We start from the raw sequence: 19,002 nt of genomic DNA on the forward strand, positions 1-19,002 counted from the left end.
CTCCCTTGGAAGCTCAGCCCTCTCTCATGACCAACACAGCTCTGTATCAAAATACAGATATTGGACATAATTAATGGGTTAATTGGTTTCCCAATAGAATGTATAATATAGATTTTTCAATCTATCACAATATATAGATAATAGATATGGATAGTATTGTCTATATTATCTATATTATACTATACTATATTATCTGTATGTAATATATAGATAATATAGAATATATAGATATGTTATATCTTCTAATATATAGTATATTTATAATATAGGGTGTAATTTATAGTATATTAATATTATATCTCATATATTATTATAATGGGAGGATATTATTATATATGAGATAATATATGCACAATATATTATATATAGTATACACCTATATTATATATACAGTTATACATCTCTATAATTATATATTCTCTTACTAAATGATAATGATATAATTATATGTAGTATGTTACAATTATTATATCATTATATAAATTATAGATTATATATATTTATATATAATATACATATTCTAGCATGTAACGCATTTTAAGAAGCCTTTATTTGGCGAATAAGCACAATATCTTTGAAATAATCTCTCATCAATTAGATCAATCAGAACTTCCCAAATCCCAAATCCCTGGATCCACGTGGGAATCACTCCCACAGAGGATTTTTAAAAACAAAATCCCCCAATTCTCCCCAAACTCCCCCTCAGCTCCGCCCTGATCCCTCGGTGCTGAAACTCCCCCAAAGTTCGGCCGGAGGCAGAGGCTCCAGATGGAAAATTTCATCCTGAGCAGCAAAAGCTTGGGAAAATTCTCGGCAGCAGCAGCAGCAGCAGCAGCAGCAGCCCGGGCTGGCCGTGCAGCCCTCGCCACGTGCTGCTCCAGCTCCATGCCCTCGGCTCCCTGGCAGCACATCCCGGGCACCTCTGCCCCCCAGCCCGGCCCGGCCCGGGGCAGAGCTGCAGCTGGCACCGAGGGCAGGGCAGGGCAGGGCCGGGGGCCCTTCCTGCTCTGCAGATTCCATCAGTCCATGCTCCAGCCAGGAACCGCCTTGGGCTCCAGCCCCGAGTGCAGGGCTGCAGCTCGGGGTGCCAGGACTCGCTTCAAGTCAGGAATACTTTGAGTCAGGAATACTTTAAGTCAGGAATATTTTAAGTCAGGAATGCTTTAAGTCAGGAATATTTTAACTCAGGAGTACTTTAAGTCTGCAATATCTTCAGCTCGTGGTGGCAGGACTCAGTTTAAGTCAGGATTACTTTAAGTCAGGAGTACTTTAAGTCAGGAATATTTAAGTCTGTAATATCTTAAGTCAGGAATATCTTAAATCAGGAATACTCTAAGTCAGGAATATTTTAAGTCTGCAATATCTTAAGTCTGGAATATTTTAAGTCTGGAATGTCTTAAGTCAGGAATATTTTAAGTCGAATATTTTAAGTCAGGAATGTCTTAAGTCAGGAATATTTTAAGTCAGGAATATTTTAAGTCAGGAATATTTTATGTCTGGAATATCTTAAATCAGGAATACTTTAAGTCAGGAATATTTTAAGTCTGGAATATCTTAAATCTGGAATATCTTAAGTCAGGAATACCTTAAGTCAGGAATATTTTACGTCTGGAATATTTAAGTCAGGAATATTTAAGTCAGGAATATTTTAAGTCGGGAATATTTTAAGTCTGGAATATTTTAAGTCTGGAATATCTTAAGTCTGGAATATTTTAAGTCTGGAATGTCTTAAGTCAGGACTGTTTTAGGTCAGGGAACACCCAAGTGCTGCTCAGACCTCACTGGGATTAAATCCCTGCCCATCCACCCTCCCCTTCTCCCATCCCAGCTGCTGCCATTCCCTGTGTGCATTTTCCTGGTTGTATCCACTCATCCCACTGAAATCCCAACGTGAGCTGAGGGAACCGAGATTCCAGAGGGCAGGAAATCCTCCAGTGCAAGAGGAGCTTATGGCCTCTGCAGAACAGAGCTCAGGCAGCAACAGGGAACAATTTCCCCAGGGAAAAAAGAACAAAAATCCCAAATTTCTCCGCGTTCTTATGGCCTCTGCAGAAGGGAGCTCAGGCAGCAACAGGGAACAATTTCCCCAGGGAAAAAAGAACAAAAATCCCAAATTTCTCCGCGTTCTCTCCGGGAGGGAGAACACGGAGCTGACATCCCAAACCCTGACACTCCACCCAGGGTGGAGGTGACATCCCGAGCTGTGCCAGCAGCACGGGGGGGCTCTCAGGGGCGGGAGTGATGGGATTCTCTCTTTTCCCTGCAGCTGTGTGTGAGAACGGCTGCCAGAACGGGGGCAGGTGTATCGGCCCCAACCGCTGCGCCTGCGTCTACGGCTTCACCGGGCCCCAGTGTGAGAGAGGTGAGACCCCACAGCCTGCCAGGGCACAGCTCTGCGCCTGGGGGAGCCCGGGTTTGGTTTAATTCTGGATTTTGTTGCATTTGTGCTGGTGGATGATTCCCCGGGATGTGGCTCAGGGTGGCTTTGCTGGGTGTTGGGCTCTGGGCACGGCTGAGGTTGGGCTGAGCCAGGGAATTCCTCCCTTCCCTGCTGGCTCAGATGGACACTCCCAGCTCTGATAGGGTTTTTGGCAAGGTTTGGAGTGGCCCGGATCTGAAATGAAACCGAAACACGGAGCCAGGGCTTGAACTCCCAGATCTGAGACCAAAGCACCTGGAAATGCCCGGATTTTCCAGCCTCTCCCAGGACTGGGCTCGTTCTGTGCAACTCCATTCCCAAGGGCTGGGCTGCTCTTGCCTTTCCTGGGATTTCCCCCCTGGTTTAGAGGGTTGGGCAGGAGCAGCAGCTGGGTTCCAGCCAGCAGGAATCCACCCAGTTCCACAGGGCTGTGCAAAATCCCGGGGCTCCAAAAGCATCTCCTGGAGCTCAGGGTGCAGCTGAGCCCCATTCAAGGCCTCTGCTGAAGTCTGAGCTTCATTTGTTGGCTGCAGAGAAGGGAAAGCTCTGTGAAAGCCCCCACACATTCCCTGGAGTCATCTTGCCTTGTTCTGGTCTCCTTCTCTGTAGAATCAGGGAATTGTGGAGTGGTTTGGTTTGGAAGGGAGCTTAAAACCATCCAGGAGCACCTTCCACTATCCCAGGCTGCTCCAGCCTGGCCTTGGATGCTTCCAGGGATGGGACATCCCCAATTTTCTGGACAATTCTGCTGTTCTGCAGCAGTTACAGATTCTTCAAACCCTCTCCTTGCCTTTTCCCAACACACAGGAATTGCTTTAGTTATGGAAAATTAGGAGGATTTCTATTGGAAGGCTCTGCCCTGGGAGATTTCCCCCCTCAAACCCCTAAACCCGAGCTCCAGGGCTCCTGGTGAGCTTCTCCTCATTTTTCCTCCTGAAGCACTGAGATTCCCAAATCCACCCAGACATTGGCTGTGTGTGAGCAGAGAGCTGGAAATTCCTGAAGGAAACTTCTGGAACAGGCTGGAAAATCCAAGTGTCCCGTGCTTGGCGAGAGGGGAAGAGGCAGGGGCTGAGCAGGGGCAGGCTTTGGGGCCGTTTGTATAAAATTCTTTACATAAAGGAGCATTTTCACAAAGCCTGCAGAGATTTGGCTGAGCCAGACTTGTGTGAGAGACAAAACAAATCGTGCAGCTGTGTCCACACTGCTCCTCCCTGCCAAGACAAACAGAGCCTGCTCTGCTGGGCTGGGAACGGGGTCCTGGGGGGTTTGCAGCCAGGTGAGTGCCTGGGATTGACCTTCCAGGGAAAATCTGGGAGCCAGGGAACAGCTCCACCCTCCCCAGGGCCACTGAGAGGAGTCTCTGAGCAGCAGGGTTTGTGTGCTGTTGCCCCAGGGGGTGTTGGTGGGTCTGCAGGGACTCTTGGGGGTCTCCAGGAGGAGATTCCAGCACCTCCTGTAGCTCCCACTTCAGCTCCAGTCCTCATTCCCAAGGGTTTTCCTGGAGCAGGATGAACTCAAAGCCTGAAGCCCTTTCCTGATGGGAGAAAGGATAAATCTCCTCACAGGGATTCCAGTCCCGGGTTCTGCCAGAGGTGGAATTCTCTGCGTTAATCACTGGAGTGATGAGGGAGGAGCATAAACACCACCAGAACACAAGAAATTCCACCTCAGCAGGAGGGAAAACGTCTTTCCCTGGAGGTGGCAGAGCCCTGGAGCAGCTGCCCAGGGAGCTGGGGATTCTCCCTGTCTGGAGATTCCAAACCCACCTGCTCCAGGTGACCCTGGGCTGGACTGGGTGATGTCCAAGCCCAGAATCCTGGGATTCTGTGAGCCCCGTCCCTGACAGAAAGAGCCCACCCACCCCAAATCCATCCAATTCCAGATTTACTTCAGGGCTTCACTTGAATTTACTTTGCCGCCGCCGTAACAAGAAATAATTTGAATTTTAAATTGGGATCAAGTGAATTTCTGAGTGCTGAGAGCAGCTCCAGTAAGAGGCTGCTTTGTACTGGGAGCAGAACAACCCCCCTCACACCTCATCCAGGAAATTCCCCCCTCCAGAGGGAAATACCCTCGGAGCAGGCACTCACAGAATCCCAGCATCATTTCCTCCCTCTCCCTGACATCTTCGGGGACGAGTGGCTGGGGGATATTTTGTGGAACCTGAGCTCCCATTACATCAGTGTGGGAGGAAAAGCTGCAGCCCACAAAAGCTGAGGCTGTGGGGCCAGGGGCTGCTCATGGATTTACAGCAAAATGAAGGATTTGGATTTTGATGTCATGGCTCTGATTCCACCCTCCCTCCAGCAGGAAAAAATGACTGAGTTTGACTCATCAGGTGATGTTTGGAGCTCCTCCTGTGCTCCAGGGATGAGGTTTTTCATTTGGGGTTGTTTTTCCAGCCAAATGAAACTTTCCCTGTGGAGCCTGTCCCTGGGATCTGGGAGCTTTTCCCAGGAACTTTTCTGAGATCTGGGAACTTTTCCTTGGGATCCAGGAGCTTTCCCAGCAGCTTTTCCCTGGGCTCCAGGAGCTTTTCCCAGGAGCTTTTCCCTGGAATCTGGGAGTTCTTCCCAGGAGCTTTTCCTTGGGCTCCAGGAGCTTTTCCCAGGAACTTTTCCTTGGACTCCAGGAGCTTTTCCAAGGAGCTTTTCCCTCTGACCCAGGACCTTTTCCCAGGAGCTTTTCCCAGGGCTCCAGGAGCTTTCCCTGAGCTCCAAGAGCTTTTCCCAGGACCTTTCCCTGGGCTCCAGGAGCTGTGGTCTCTCCTCCCAGGGCACTCTGGGCAGTGCCAGGTTTCCACCTGAGTGCTTGGGGAGAGTCTGGAGCTCTGGAAGTGCCACCCCAGCCCCTCCCCTGACCAACCAGGACAGGTCCTGACCCCGAGGGCTCTTCCAGGAGTTTCCAAGCCCTGCCCTGACTTTTCCAGCCATTCCTCCTGCTCTGGAGCCACCAGCTCCTTGTTCCCCTGTGCTTTTTGTGCCTCCTTGAAACTCTCTCGGGTTTCAGCAGGCCGAGACTTCATCAGGAAACAGTAAAAATAGGACAGGAAAGCTCAGAAAAAGTTCCCCCTTTACAATTTCCTTTGGATGTGTTTTTCCAGCACTTGGAATGTCTGGCCTTAGAGAGTGCCCCCGCCAGCTTTTTCTTTTCTGCAGAAGTCCAAACAGTTAAACTTGAGGAATGTGGCTGTGTTTGGGTGAAGTAAGGAAATGACGAGCTGGAGAAAGTATTCCATGAGAAAGGAGCCCCTCAGGGAGACCCTCGGGCTGCTCCCCTCCCTGCCCTGGAGCCCGAGGGGCTGAGACAGCTCTGGGGTTGGAGAACACCTGGAGAACAACGGGGACAACTGGAAAACACCTGGGGAACAACAGGGACAACTGATCCAGGCTGGAAAACACCTGGAGAACAACAGGAACAACTGATGCAGGCTGGAAAACAACAGGAACAACTGGAAAACACCTGGAGAAGAACAGGGACAACTGATCCAGGCTGGAGAACACCTGGAGAACAACAGGAACAACTGGAAAACACCTGGAGAAGAGCAGGGACAATTGGAAAACACCTGGAGAAGAGCAGGGACCATCCTCTGGGGTTGGCTCCTTCCCCTGGGATTGGGCTGTGGCTCTGGGACGTTGGTCCCTCATGTCCATGGAGGGACAGGACACACGGAATGGCTTCCCATGGACAGAGGGCAGGGTTAGGTGGAATATTGGAGAGGAATTGTTCCCTGTGGGGCTGGGATGGAATTCCCAGAGGGAATCCCTGGAAGTGCCCAAGGCCGGCCCAGGACAGTGGGAGGTGTCCCTGCCTGTGGGACAGGGATGAGATGAGCTTTGAGGTCCCTTCCAACCCCGAGCATTCCAAGGTGTGTGTGGGCAGAGCATCCATTGCTCCACTGAGCATTTGATTCTAACCTTTCTGCCCTGTGATCCCTGGCACTCCTGATCCCTGGCACTCCTGATCCCTGGCACTCCCTGATCCCAATCCCTGTCTCTCCGTGGTCTTTTTCTGATCCCAATCCCTGTCTCTCACAATCACTGATCTCTCCCTGATCCCAATCCCTGTCTCTCCCTGATCCCAATCCCTGTCTCTCCCTGGTCTTTTTCTGATCCCAATCCCTGTCTCTCTCTGATCCCAATTCCTGTTCCTCCCAGTCCCCGTCTCTCCCTGATCTCTCCCTGATCCCAATCCCTGTCTCTCCCTGGTCTTTTTCTGATCCCAATTCCTGTTTCTCAAAATCCCTGTCTTTCCCTGGTCTTTTTCTGATCCCAATTCCTGTTTCTCACAATCCCTGTCTTTCCCTGATCTCTCCCTGATCCCAATCCCTGTCTCCCCCTGATCCCAATCCCTGTCTCTCCCTGGTCTTTCTCTGATCCCAGTTCCTGTTCCTCCCAGTCCCTGTCTCTCCCAATCCCTGTCTCTCCCTGATCCCAATTCCTGATCTCTCCCTGATCTCAATCCCTGTCTCTCCCTGATCCCAATCCCTGTCTCTCCCTGATCTCTCCCTGATCCCAGTCCCTGTCTCTCTCTGATCCCAATCCCCGTCTCTCTCTGATCCCAGTCCCTCCCAGTCCCTGTCCCCCCTGTTGGTGGCTCTGGCTCAGTCCCAGCGTGGCCTCCTGCCCCATCCCAGGATTTGTGGCCCCATCCCAGCTGGAGCTCCCTGGGGATGCTCCCCAGGCCACTTTTGTCCTGCAGGTTCCAAGGCAAAGCCTCCATTGTTTGCTGGGAGAGGGGAGTGGAGTTTTGGCAAAGGAAAAAGCTCCTCTTCCTCAGCTCTGTTTGTTTGTTTTGGAGAGGAGGAATTCAGCCCCTGGCCTGTCTCGGGAGGGAATTCCAGAGGGTGGGAGAAGAGAAAAGCTCCTCATTCCCTCCCCTTCCCTTGATGGATTTGTGTGGCTGGGATTGTCCTTTAGACACACAGAAAATCCTGGAATTATCCCACTTTTCCATCTCCAGGGATCCAAATTCCAACTGGAACTGACTCAGGGACACCCTCCTGGCTCCATGGATGTTGCAGGAGTGGAGGAAACTCTTTTTTCTTGCGAACATTTTCAGAAGTTCCTGCTCAAACCCTCCCCCCCAGAATCCCCCCTGATCCAGGATTTCTTGCAGTCCTTCAGTGGGAATTGCCATTGGAATTGCCAGGGATTCAGAGCTCCAGGGGTTCCCTAAATCCCCCCATATTCAGGATTTCTTGCAATCCCTTAATGGGATTTACCTAGAGCTGGGAAGGTGGAGCTGCTCTGCTTTTGTGAGGCTGAGGGATCTGGGAATTTGGAGCATCAATCCCAGATTTTCCAAGGGAAAAAACCCAGCTCCTGAAGGACAGCTACCTGCAGCGGGATTCCTGGAACACAGATCCCATGCAGGGACTGGGAAAGGCTTCAGACATCTCCTAAGCGTCCCTATTTCCTTCATAAAATTTCATTGGTGCCTCATTAAAAATTTAATCATTTGCCCATTAAAATTAGCACCAGCTGGGGCTGGGAGGCAGCCAGGGCTCTCCAGACTGAGATTTCCTTGGCTTCCTTCCCTCCAGAGGAGTCATCTGCATAGGAAAAGTTATTTTGGGCAATTATGGGCTTAAAAGGGGGTGTTCTCCTCACAATCCCTCATTCATTATCCCTCTCCAGGAATTCCTGCAGTGCCTGGGGGAGATGAGGTAGGAGATGAGGTGGGAGGTGCAGCTTTGGCCACTTTTCTCTCTGTTCAGAGAATCATTTGGGGTTTTTTCATTTATTAATCGGAGTTTTTTGGGGCCCACCCCACAGCGACATTGGCCACTGGTCTGGGAACTTGTAAAATTTGGGTCAAAAAAAAAAAAAAAGAAAAAAAGGATCCTTACATGGTTCATGTTTCTGGTCAGATTCCCAAAAAAAGGCTTTCCTGGGAGATGCCATCACCTTCACACTGATTTAACTTCCACACTATTCCTGTTTTCCCTCTCAAATCCTTCTCCTCTCACCTCCCAGTGGCACCCACAGCCCAATTTTCTCAGCTTTAATTTCCCAGTACAAACTGCTCCAGAACACAAACCAGGGGAGCATTAGGCTGGAAATGAGGAATTCTTTGCTAATTGACTCTTTCCCAGCCAGGAGCATTTCCTGGGTGTTTTCCATGGATTTTGGGACGTGGTCACCTGGAGCTCCCAGTGCTCTCACCCCCCTCCAAAAGGATTTTTATTGCTTCAAACACATCAAACCCCAACCTTTCCCTGCAGGGACATCTGGGGGTTAATCCAGGAGCAGGGAATTGGGGTCAGGGCAGTTCCTAATTACTGCCTAATTCCAGCCTGGAAATTCCCTGAGCCCATCTCAGCCAGGCTCTGGCTGCCTGACCAGCACCTGACTGCTCAGACACCTCAGGAGGAATTTTCTGGGCTGACCAGGACGTGCTCCAAGGTTTTATTTTTTTTCCCCAGCCACAGATCAAACACTTCTGTGCCACCACCTCTGCCCAGCTGAAGGAAAAATCCCACGGAAGGATTTTGCTTCCTGCTGGATTCCTGCTGTGCCAATATCCCTCATCAAGGGTCACGGGAGCCCAGGCAGTGGCAAACCCACATTCCTGAGGGCAAAACCCTGCAAAAATCGGGTTAAAATCCTTGGGGTTTAAGGGATGGGAGGATCCTAATTGGGAATGGGAAACCTGCTGGTTGTTCCTGCAGTGTCTGGGGTTTAAAGCTGAAATTGCCAGGAGATGTTTGGGAGTTGAAGTGAAGGAATTAATCATGAGACAGAATCCCAGAGTGTGAGAATTCCAGAATCCCAGACTGGTTTGGGATGGAAGGGAACACCAAAACCATGGAATTCCACTGCCAGCTACTCCCACTATCCCAGGGTGCTCTGAGTTCTGTTCAGCCTGGCCTTGGGCACTTCCAGGGAAGGATCTTTGTAACTAAACTGAAATTAGATTGCTTTTCTCATCCCTGAAATTCCCAGAGCAGGTGGAATTGCAGCCCTGGAATTGCCTCTTTGCCCGACTTTTGATTTTCAGCTCCTTTTAGGGCCACCACCACCTCCAACATCGCACTTCAATTTTCCACCATCGTGGTTTTCCCCCCAGATCCCACCCTGTGTTAGCAAGGGAGCCAGGCAGAAATCCTGGGATTTACACACTGGATTCTGGAATTCACAGGGAGCCCCCAATGAGGGGAGAGAATGATTCATCTGACTCCATCTTAGCAGAAGGCTAATTAATTACTTTATTATACTGTATTATTCTATACTATATTGCATTGCATCCAAACTGAATCTGCCAAGCTCCCAACCCTGCACACACTGCCCAGAATCTCGTGACAGTCCTGACACACACACACACCAAAACACCCTCACTGTGGGTGAACAATCCCAATTTAATTCTGCTTTGGCACAAACACAAAACACAGCAAACGAGATAAGAGTTGTGTTTTCTTTCTCTGAGGTTCAGAGAATGTGAAACCCAGAAATATTATTGGGAAGAATTGTGCCTTGCTTTTCTCTGTGAAGGGAAATGTGGGGCTACACACCTGGCCTGACAGGCCAAGGAACCAAAACACCCTCACTGTGGATAAACAATCCAAATTTCATTCTGCTTTGGCACAAACACAGGCACAGCAAATGAGATAAGAATTGTTTTGATAATTCTCTGAGGTTCTTGGGAAGAACTGTGCCTTGCTTTTCTCTGTGAAGGGAAATGTGGGGCTACACACCTGGCCTGACAGGCCAAGGAACCAAAACACCCTCACTGTGGATAAACAATCCAAATTTCATTCTGCTTTGGCACAAACACAGGCACAGCAAGGGAGATAAGAATATTCTTGGGAAGAACTGTGCCTTGCTTTTCTCTGTGGAGAGAAATGTGGATCTCACCCACAAATTCTCTTCTTTCATGCCCAGATTACCGCACGGGGCCCTGCTAGGCCAAAGAACCAAAACACCCTCACTTTGGGTAAACAATCCCAATTTCATTCTACTTTGGCACAAACACAGGCACAGCAAATGAGATAAGAATTGTTTTGATCATTCTCTGAGGTTCTTGGGAAGAACTGTGCCTTGCTTTTCTCTGTGAAGAGAAATGTGGCTCTAACCCGCGAATTCTCTCCTTTCGTGCCCAGATTACCGCACGGGGCCCTGCTTCAGCCAGGTGAACAACCAGATGTGCCAGGGCCAGCTGAGTGGCATCGTGTGCACCAAGACCATGTGCTGTGCCACCATCGGCCGCGCCTGGGGCCACCCCTGCGAGATGTGCCCGGCCCAGCCACACCCCTGCCGCCGCGGCTTCATCCCCAACATCCGCACCGGAGCCTGCCAGGGTCAGCGTGGGGCACGGGAAGGCAGGGCTGGGCTGGGCAGGGATGGGCTGGAGGGTGGGGAGGGCAGGGTCTGGGACAGGGGACTGAAACAGCCCCAAAATACTGACAGCAGAGCCCAAAATGGGAGCCTAAAACAGCCCCAAAGTGCTGATTGCAGAGTCTGGAATAGGGGACTGAAACAGCCCCAAAGCGCTGAGAGCGGAGTCCTGAACAAGGGTCTGAAACGGAGAAAATAGGGGATGGGGAGAGGAGAGTTCTGAGCAAGGGACTGAAACAGAGAAAATAGGGGATGGGGAGAGTTCTGAACAAGGGACTGAAACAGCCCCAAAGCGCTGAGAGCAGCGCTAAGAGCAGAGTCCAAAATGGGGCCCTAAAACAGCCCCAAAATGCTGAGAGCAGAGCCAAAAACGGGTCCCTAAAACAGCCCCAAAATGCTGAAAGCAGAGCCCCAAATGAAGCCCTAAAACAGCCCCAAAATGCTGAGAGCAGAGCCCAAAATGGGAGCCTAAAAGAGTCCCAAAATGATGAGAGCCGAGTGCTGAACAGGCAACTGAAACAGCCCCAAAATGCTGAGAACAGAGGCCAAAATGGGACTCTAAAACAGCCCTAAAATGCTGAGAGCAGAGCCTGGAACAGGAGCCTAAACCAGCCCCAAAACAGCACCAAGGCAGAGAATGCTGAGAGCAGAGCCCCAGAACAGAGAAGACTGAGAGCAGAGCCCCAACAAAGAGCCCCAAAACAGCCCCAAAGCACAGAACTCTGGAATTTTCCAAATCCCCCATGTGTCACAGAGCATCTCCACGGTCCTGGAGTGTCCCCTGGGATCTTCCAGCACCATTTGATCCCAGAGATCCTGGGCACACTGTGGCTCTTGGGTGAGCTCCCCCATCCCATGGGGTGTTTCTCCCAGAGAACCACGGGATGGACAAATCCTTTGGGAAGCATTCCCATACCTTTGTCTCCCTGTTGCTTGAGCCAGGAATTAATTCCTGTCCATCCCTGGGTGCAATCTGGGGGATAATTCCCTCTGGAATGTGATCCAGCTCCTTGAGCACAGGGAAATCCAGGGATCCATGGCTGCTGTTCCCTCACACCCTTCCTCCTCCTCCTCCTCCTCCTCCTGCAGATGTGGATGAGTGCCAGGCCATCCCTGGCCTCTGCCAAGGTGGGAATTGCATCAACACCGTGGGATCCTACGAGTGCAAGTGCCCTGCAGGGCACAAGCAGAGCGAGACCAGCCACAGGTGTGAAGGTAAGGGATGCTGCACTTCCCAAGGTCCCAGGAGCATTTCAGTCCTGGGTTTTTCCAGGGTGGAGGTGGGACAGAGCTCCCATTCCAGGCTGGATCCCACTTCCCAGCCAGCCCTGCCAGAGGGGTTTTTGATCTGCTTCCCACAGGCCAAGGGCAGGAAATGAGGAATAGGCTTTGCCTGATCTCCTGAGCTGGCCTCAAACCAGAAGGAAATGGTTTGGTTTGTTCACAGAGGGGGTTTTTAAAGGATATTTTAGTGGGAGCACAGACTGATGGCACAGGAGGGACCTCGGGAAGGCTTTAGCCAGGCTCAGTTCAGGGCTGCCTCCAAAGCTCTGCCAGGTTCTGAGTCTGATCAAGCCTTGAAAACTCAACAACTTTTAATTTGGAGGCTCTTCATCAGGGCTATGAAGATTTAATCACGGTGAAATGGGAAATCAGGCTGGTGCTGGCAGCTCAGGGAGAGCTCTGGCTGCCTCTGGAAGTCCCTGGAATTGGAGTGGTGGGATGAGATGATCTCTCCTGACCATTCCAGGGTTCTGTGCCCTGGGTTCAGCCCCTCAGGAAACGTTTCCCAAAGAGAGCCAGGAGCTCCAGAGGTCAGTCCCTGCTGGGGGATGGACATTCCTTCATCCCAGGAAACATCTGTGTCTGAGCATCTTCCCGGGCAGGACGCCAGGAGACTTTCTCTAAACTCCTGACAGAATTCCTGCACAGCTCCACATGCAAGGACTGAAAGCAGGACGATCCAAACCAGCCCTTTTCTTGTGTCAGGTGAAGGACCTGAATCCAATGATATTCCAGGAATTTGCCTGGCCAGGGTGGGAGCAGGGGCAGCAGAAAGCTGCTCCTGGCCCTCCCTGCCTGTCCCACCCCAGCTGGGGAGCAGAGCACATCTGAAACCAGTTGAGCTGGAATCTCCTCCATGCCCAGATGAAAACCAAATCCATTGTCTGGATCTGCCCTCCAGATGTGAGGGGCCTCCCACTCCCCCCAGAGCCTGGAAGAGCAGCCCCACGTGGCCACAAACTGCTCCCCTTCCCTGTCCTGCCCACAAAGGGACAGCTCCAGCATTGCCAGGAGCTGCTCCATCCCTGGCATCACCACCAGGGATCCCTCTGGGTCTGGGAGTGCTGCTGGGAACGACATGAACAGGAGGGATGCTCCACAGGGATGGGTTTGAGGGCTCCTCTCCCAGCTCTGTCACCTCCATGTCCCCACAGGGCCACCAGAAGGGGAGGAGGATCCCAGGAAAGTGGAATCACCTTTGGGATTCCCTAAAATGATGTGGATAGGGGATTGGAGAGGGTTCCTCTCTCCCTTCATGGGCAGAAGAAGATTTGGGCCCCAAATTCCCTGAACATCTCACAGTTTCCTGCACCCTTTGATCCATCAGGAATTGGGTCCAGCACATGGAGCATCAAATTCCTGAGCTGCACATTCCTGCTGAAACTGCCAAAATCTCTGCCTTGGTCCTCACTGAGCCAGGGTTTGATCAAAGCACAACCAGAGCATGGATTTGTGCTCCAGGTGTGCTCCAGGTGTGCTCCAGGTGTGCTCCAGGCTCCCAATCCAGCTGGGTAGGAGTTCCCTTGTTGAGTTTTGGGTCCATTTCACAGTGGGGAAAGGAGGGAATTCTCTGCTTCCCTCTCATTTTCAGATTCCCCATCCAAGCCTGGCATCCAGGGAATATCAAACCTCCATTAAACCTCTCTGGGGGGTTCTCCCCAGCTTCCCAGAGCTCCAGTTTGGTGCTGGGGGATTCCTGGTGGGAAGTCAGCAGCCGGGATTGTGCTGGAGCCGCAGGTCCGAGCCCAGCCCGCTGATTGGCGACGCCCCCTCATTAACAAAATCCCCTCATTAACGATCCATGCCCCGCCCCCGGCTGTGTCCTGGTGGGAACAGAGATAACGGCGGTGCCTTCCTTATCTCCCACCACAAACCTTATCTCCCACCACCAACACCTGGAATTCGGTCCCGAGGATAAAGACGCTTTTCCAAGCCCAGATGTTCCACGTTGATAACGGAGGCTCCAGCTGGAAATTCCCTGGATGGATTCTCAGCCCCAGCAGGAAAACGAATCCTTTTCCTCTCAGGGAAGAACATCCAGCCCGGATTTGGGGCTGCAGCTCCTCCAAGTCCGTCCCAGGCTCATCCCTGGTGGATGGGGCTCGGGTATCCCATTGTCCATTGTGTTCCGAGGAGCTGCAGGGGTGGTGAGAGCTTCTGGCACTGCTCCTTTCTGGGGGCTCTGAGCAGCCTGGGAAACAGGGAAATGCTGGATTTAGGGAGGGGAAGGCTCAGGCTGCTCCCTAAAAAGAGCTGGAGACAAGGTCGGCTTGGGAAGCACCGAAAATTGTGTTTGTGTTGTGCAAAAAGAGGAGCAAAGAGGGCAGGAATTGCCAGGTCAGGGATGAATTCACCTATTTCACTGGATTATGGTGGAAAAAAGGGAAAAAAAAGCAGGATCTGTTGAGGTTTTAAGGGAATGAGGGCCCGGGGAGAAAGGAGGTTTGGATCCAGCTGAGTTCTCAACGCGGCGGGAGGAAAATTGTTGAGGACACAAGAAAATTCCTGGTGCAGAGTGGAGAGAGGGAACATCAAAGCTGAACTCGGACACATCCTGCTGCTCCAGAGACCTGGGGCCATAAATCACAGGGAAAGGGGGGCTGGGGCATTTTTAAATGATCCTGGAAGCAGCTGGAAAAATGACACCGAAGGGAACAATTCCGTGGTGTGGAGTTGAGGGGGAATCACTGGCTGGACAAAGCTTTTCCTGCCATAATTCCAGGCTTTCTCTGCCAAGAATTTCACTTTTTAACAGCCCTTCCTGTGCTGCAGGACAAAGGCCAAGCTCTGCTATCAGTGAGGTAATGCCAGTGCCTCATCCAGGATGCTTCCCAAAGGAATGTGTCCTGCATCCAAAATCATCCAGGGTGATAAGAGACAAAAAAAAAAATCCATGGAGAGACACCAGGAAAGGGAGTGGAAGGCTCCAGGCAAGCTGTGTGCAACAACCTCAGCCAGGATTTGCCCATTTTTGGCCTCTCCAGGATATTCTGCCAGAGGGAACAAATGCTGGGATTCCAAATCTCACCTCTGTTCCTCACCCCTTTAGATGTGAGGGGCTCCTTATGCCCCCACAGGCCAGGCTTTTGCCACCAGGGCACAAAATCCTGAATTTCCTGATGTTCCTGCAGCAGAGGAGGCTCCCCAGAGTTTTCCACAGGCGGATGGAAGCCCATAACCAGTTTCTTTCCATTTCCTCACAAAACCCCTGTGAAGAGCTCATTGTCTGGCTCCATCCAGAGCTTGTTTCCCTGGATTTGGGTGGTTTGGAGGTTCCATTTTCCCCTCTGTGGTTCCTTTCTGGGAGGGGAGGGGAGGGCAGTGAGTCCCTGGTGACCCCAAGGCACGAGCCCTGGGGGTGTTTTCTCCATCAAACCCTGAGGTTTTCAGCACATGGAAAGGTTGGGGTTCCCACAGCTGTGTGGGATGAGCTTTGCAGCTCCAGCTCTTCCAGAGGCTCTGCAGCCTTTGGTTTTCCAGCTTTTTCAGCCTTAAGGACGAGGCCAATTCCAATCCCAGCCTGGCTCCAAAATCAACCTTTGCCTTGAATCCTGCCATTGTCTGAGCAGCAGAGCACAGGATCCTGCTTTAATTTTGAACAGAAGGTTGGAAAAGTCGGGAAGGAGCCAGGCTGGAGCTGGCAGGGTTCCCTGCCTGGTGCTGGGTGTTAATGAGAGGGGAATGAACCCATCCCACGGGGTCAGCGCTGCCTGAACGGCTCCAAACCACCACGGGACACTCACAGAGGGAAAACCGAGCAGGAAAGTGTGGTGGGGAAGGGCTGAAAGGACAACAAAGCCCAGGGATCAGGTTCCTGAAGCACAGGATGTGGAGTCCTGCAGGAATGGGCTCTTTTCCTGCTCCTCAGCACTGGGATTTTTAAAGGGTTTCGGAAAAAAAGGAGCTGGAGTTTGGTGGAACCTCTTGGGTTCCCTGGTTTTCCATAGGAATGGGATCCACTGCTGGCCCTGGTGCTGCCTTGGGGTGAGGGAGGGATATCAGAGGCACAGATCTGGGATCCTCCCCAGTGCCACACCAAGGTTTGGCCTGGGTTTTGTCAATTCTGCCTTCCCAAAGCTCTGTTCCCTGCAGAGCTCCGTGGCTGGAGCCCAGGGCAGGGCTGGGATTGAATGACAGGGCAGGCTGGCTGATAAAATCTCTTTTTGGCTGCAGGGGCCCAGGTGGGGGAGGTGTTTTCTGTGTTCTGCTCTGCTGCCCTGGGAGCTGCCAGGGCTTTTCTGAGCATCAAAGAACCAGAGCAGCACCGGGGGGCTCAGGGCACCCCTCAGGTGGTGGCCAGGGGCAGAATTTGAGAGTCCTAAAGAGCCAAGCAGGAATTTGTCTTCTCCTCTTGAGTGGATAGAAACAGAGAATGGAATTGTGGAATATCCTGGGTTGGGAGGGGCCCACAGGGGTCTGCAGGTTTAACCCATCACCAAGGGCTGGACTTGCAGACCATGACCAAGGTCACCTGAGGGAGCAGGACTCCAGCCCTCCCTGGCAGCTCTTTCCAATGTCCAGTCCCTCTTGCTGGGAGGAATTTCTTCCCCTGGAAGAGGCTGTGGAGAGAAGCAGAAATCCAAAAAATGGGAGAGTTTTGGAGACTCTCAATGGCCCCCAGCATCCCCTGACCCCCAAAACCCAACTGCCTGGATTCGGGTGGGGAAGGGGCCGTATTCCATCCTGCCCCTGGGATTTCCATCCTTCCCATGGTATTTCCATCCCTCCCCTGGGATCTCCATCCTTTCCATGGGATCTCCATCCTTTCCATGGGATTTCCATCGGCCTATGGGATCTCCATCCTTCCCATGGGATTTTCATCCTTCCTGTGGGATTTCCATCCTTCCTGTGGGTTCTCCATCCTCCCCGTGGGATTTCCATCCTCCCCGTGGGATTTCCATCCTCCCCGTGGGATTTCCATCCTCCCCGTGGGATCTCCATCCTGCCCGTGGGTTCTCCATCCTCCTTGCAGACGTGGATGAGTGCGGGTCCATCCCCGGCGTGTGCGACGGCGGCGACTGCACCAACACGGCGGGCAGCTACGTGTGCTCCTGCCCCCGCGGCTTCGTCAGCAGCCCCGACGGCTCCCGCTGCCTCGGTGAGGGGGAGCTGCGGGGCCGGGCGGGGCCGGGAGGGGCCGGGAGGGGCCGGGAGGGGCCGGGCGGGGCCGGGTGGGGCCGGGCGGGGCCGGGCGGGGCCGGGCGGGGCCGGGCGGGGCCGGGCGGGGCTGGGAGGGGCTGGGAGGGGCCGGGCGGGGCCGGGCGGGGCCGGGCGGGGCCGGGTGGGGCCGGGCGGGGCCGGGCGGGGCCGGGCGGGGCTGGGAGGGGCTGGGCGGGGCCGGGCGGGGCCGGGCGGGGCCGGGCGGGGCCGGGCAGTGCCACTCCTGGGTGGGAATCGCTGCTTTTCCTTTTCCCGGCTGCGCGCCCGCGGGCTTTGTGCGCTCCAGAGTTTGGGATGGGGGGGCTCAGTGGGGGAGAGGGGGGGTGAGGGTGTGAGGAGGAGGAGGAGGAGGAGGGTGGGGAGGAAGGTGTGGGGATGGGAATGAGGAGGAGGATGGGGAGGAAGTTTTAGGGATGGGAATGTGAGGCAGTGAGGAGGAGGATTGGGAGGAAGGCCTGGGGATGGGAGTGTGGGGGAATGAGGAGGAGGACTGGGAGGAAGGCTTGGGGCTGGGAATGAGGAGGAGGACTGGGAGGAAGGCTTGGGGCTGGGAATGTGGGGCAGTGAGGAGGGATGCCCGTGCTCCTCTCACAGAATATCCCATCCGGGTGTTCCCAATTTCCAGGGGGATCCCAGACACTCCCTCCCCTCCTGCTCTGGTGTTTTCCACCAGTGCTCCCAGTACCACCGGGCTGGCTGTGGTTTTGGGGTGTGGAGCCCTCCCAGGAGCTCAGAGGGACACAGGGACAGCCCCAGCTGCACATCCCTGTGCAGAGGGACAGGGAGAGGGCTCCAGGGCTTGGGGAGCCAGGGAAAACAACCAGGGAATTTCATCTCCTCCTCCTGCTGCTTCCTGCTCCCAGCACGGCTCATAAATCCCAACTGCTCTGATACTCCACGGGGCTCAGCTGCCTCCATCCCCGAGCCCAGCCTTTGGGAAAGAGTTCTTAGCCCTGAGCTGCTTCTCTGGATCCTTCTGGATCCTGGGAAGAGATGCACACACAGACCCTCATCCCTGTGGAGCTGCCAGGGGCCTCTTCCACATTCCCTGGGAGCCTCCTTCCCCCCACAGCACCCATTCCTGCCCTCCTTCCCCCATTCCTGCCCTCCTTCCTTCAATTCCTGCCCTCCTTCCCCCCATTCCCGCCCTCCTTCCCCCATTCCTGCCCTCCTTCCCCCATTCCTGCCCTCCTTCCCCCATTCCTGCCTTCCTTCCTTCAATTCCTGCCCTCCTTCCTTCAATTCCTGCCCTCCTTCCCCCATTCCCGCCCTCCTTCCCCCATTCCTGCCCTCCTTCCCCCATTCCCGCCCTCCTTCCCCCATTCCCGCCCTCCTTCCCCCATTCCCGCCCTCCTTCCTTCAGTTCCTGCCCTCCTTCCCCCATTCCTGCCCTCCTTCCCCCATTCCCACCCTCTTCCCCCCCAGTTCTGGCCCCAGAGCCCTTCCCAGGCCGCTGTGGGAATCCCAAATCCCATCCCAGCTCCCTGGGGCTGCTCTCAGCTGCTCCCCCTCATCCCTGGCCCGCTTTGGCTCCAGGTGTTCCCACCCCAAACCCCAAACTGGCCCCAGTTCAGAGTTTTCCCCAGCCTCAGCTGTGCTGCCTCCAGAGCCCGGAGTGAATTTTTTGAATTTTTCACAGATCAAAACTCCTTTCCTGTAAATATTTGATGGTGTCAAACCCCAGTTCCTGGGATAGAGGAGCAGCTCTGTGGATGCACACACCCAGCAAATAAATCCCAGGGTTTTTTTCCCTTGGTCTGAAAGTCCATTTGCCTTCAGGAAGATGAGATTTGGGAAGAG

General features: G+C 53.1%; 1 protein-coding gene across 1 annotated transcript in view; it reads left to right on the plus strand.

Annotated features, from left to right (window-relative positions):
- LOC135284767 (fibrillin-2-like) overlaps window positions 1–19,002 on the plus strand; it is an 80,736-nt gene that overhangs the window by 15,869 nt on the left and 45,865 nt on the right. Inside the window, exons 6-9 of the mRNA XM_064396461.1 lie at window positions 2,267–2,362; window positions 10,524–10,721; window positions 11,848–11,973; window positions 17,015–17,140. Coding sequence (XP_064252531.1) covers window positions 2,267–2,362; window positions 10,524–10,721; window positions 11,848–11,973; window positions 17,015–17,140 — 546 coding nt within the window. The remainder of the gene's footprint in view (window positions 1–2,266; window positions 2,363–10,523; window positions 10,722–11,847; window positions 11,974–17,014; window positions 17,141–19,002) is intronic.

This window comes from Passer domesticus, chromosome 21 (assembly GCF_036417665.1).
Source record: "Passer domesticus isolate bPasDom1 chromosome 21, bPasDom1.hap1, whole genome shotgun sequence".
In the NCBI taxonomy this organism is placed as follows: Eukaryota; Metazoa; Chordata; class Aves; order Passeriformes; family Passeridae; genus Passer; species Passer domesticus.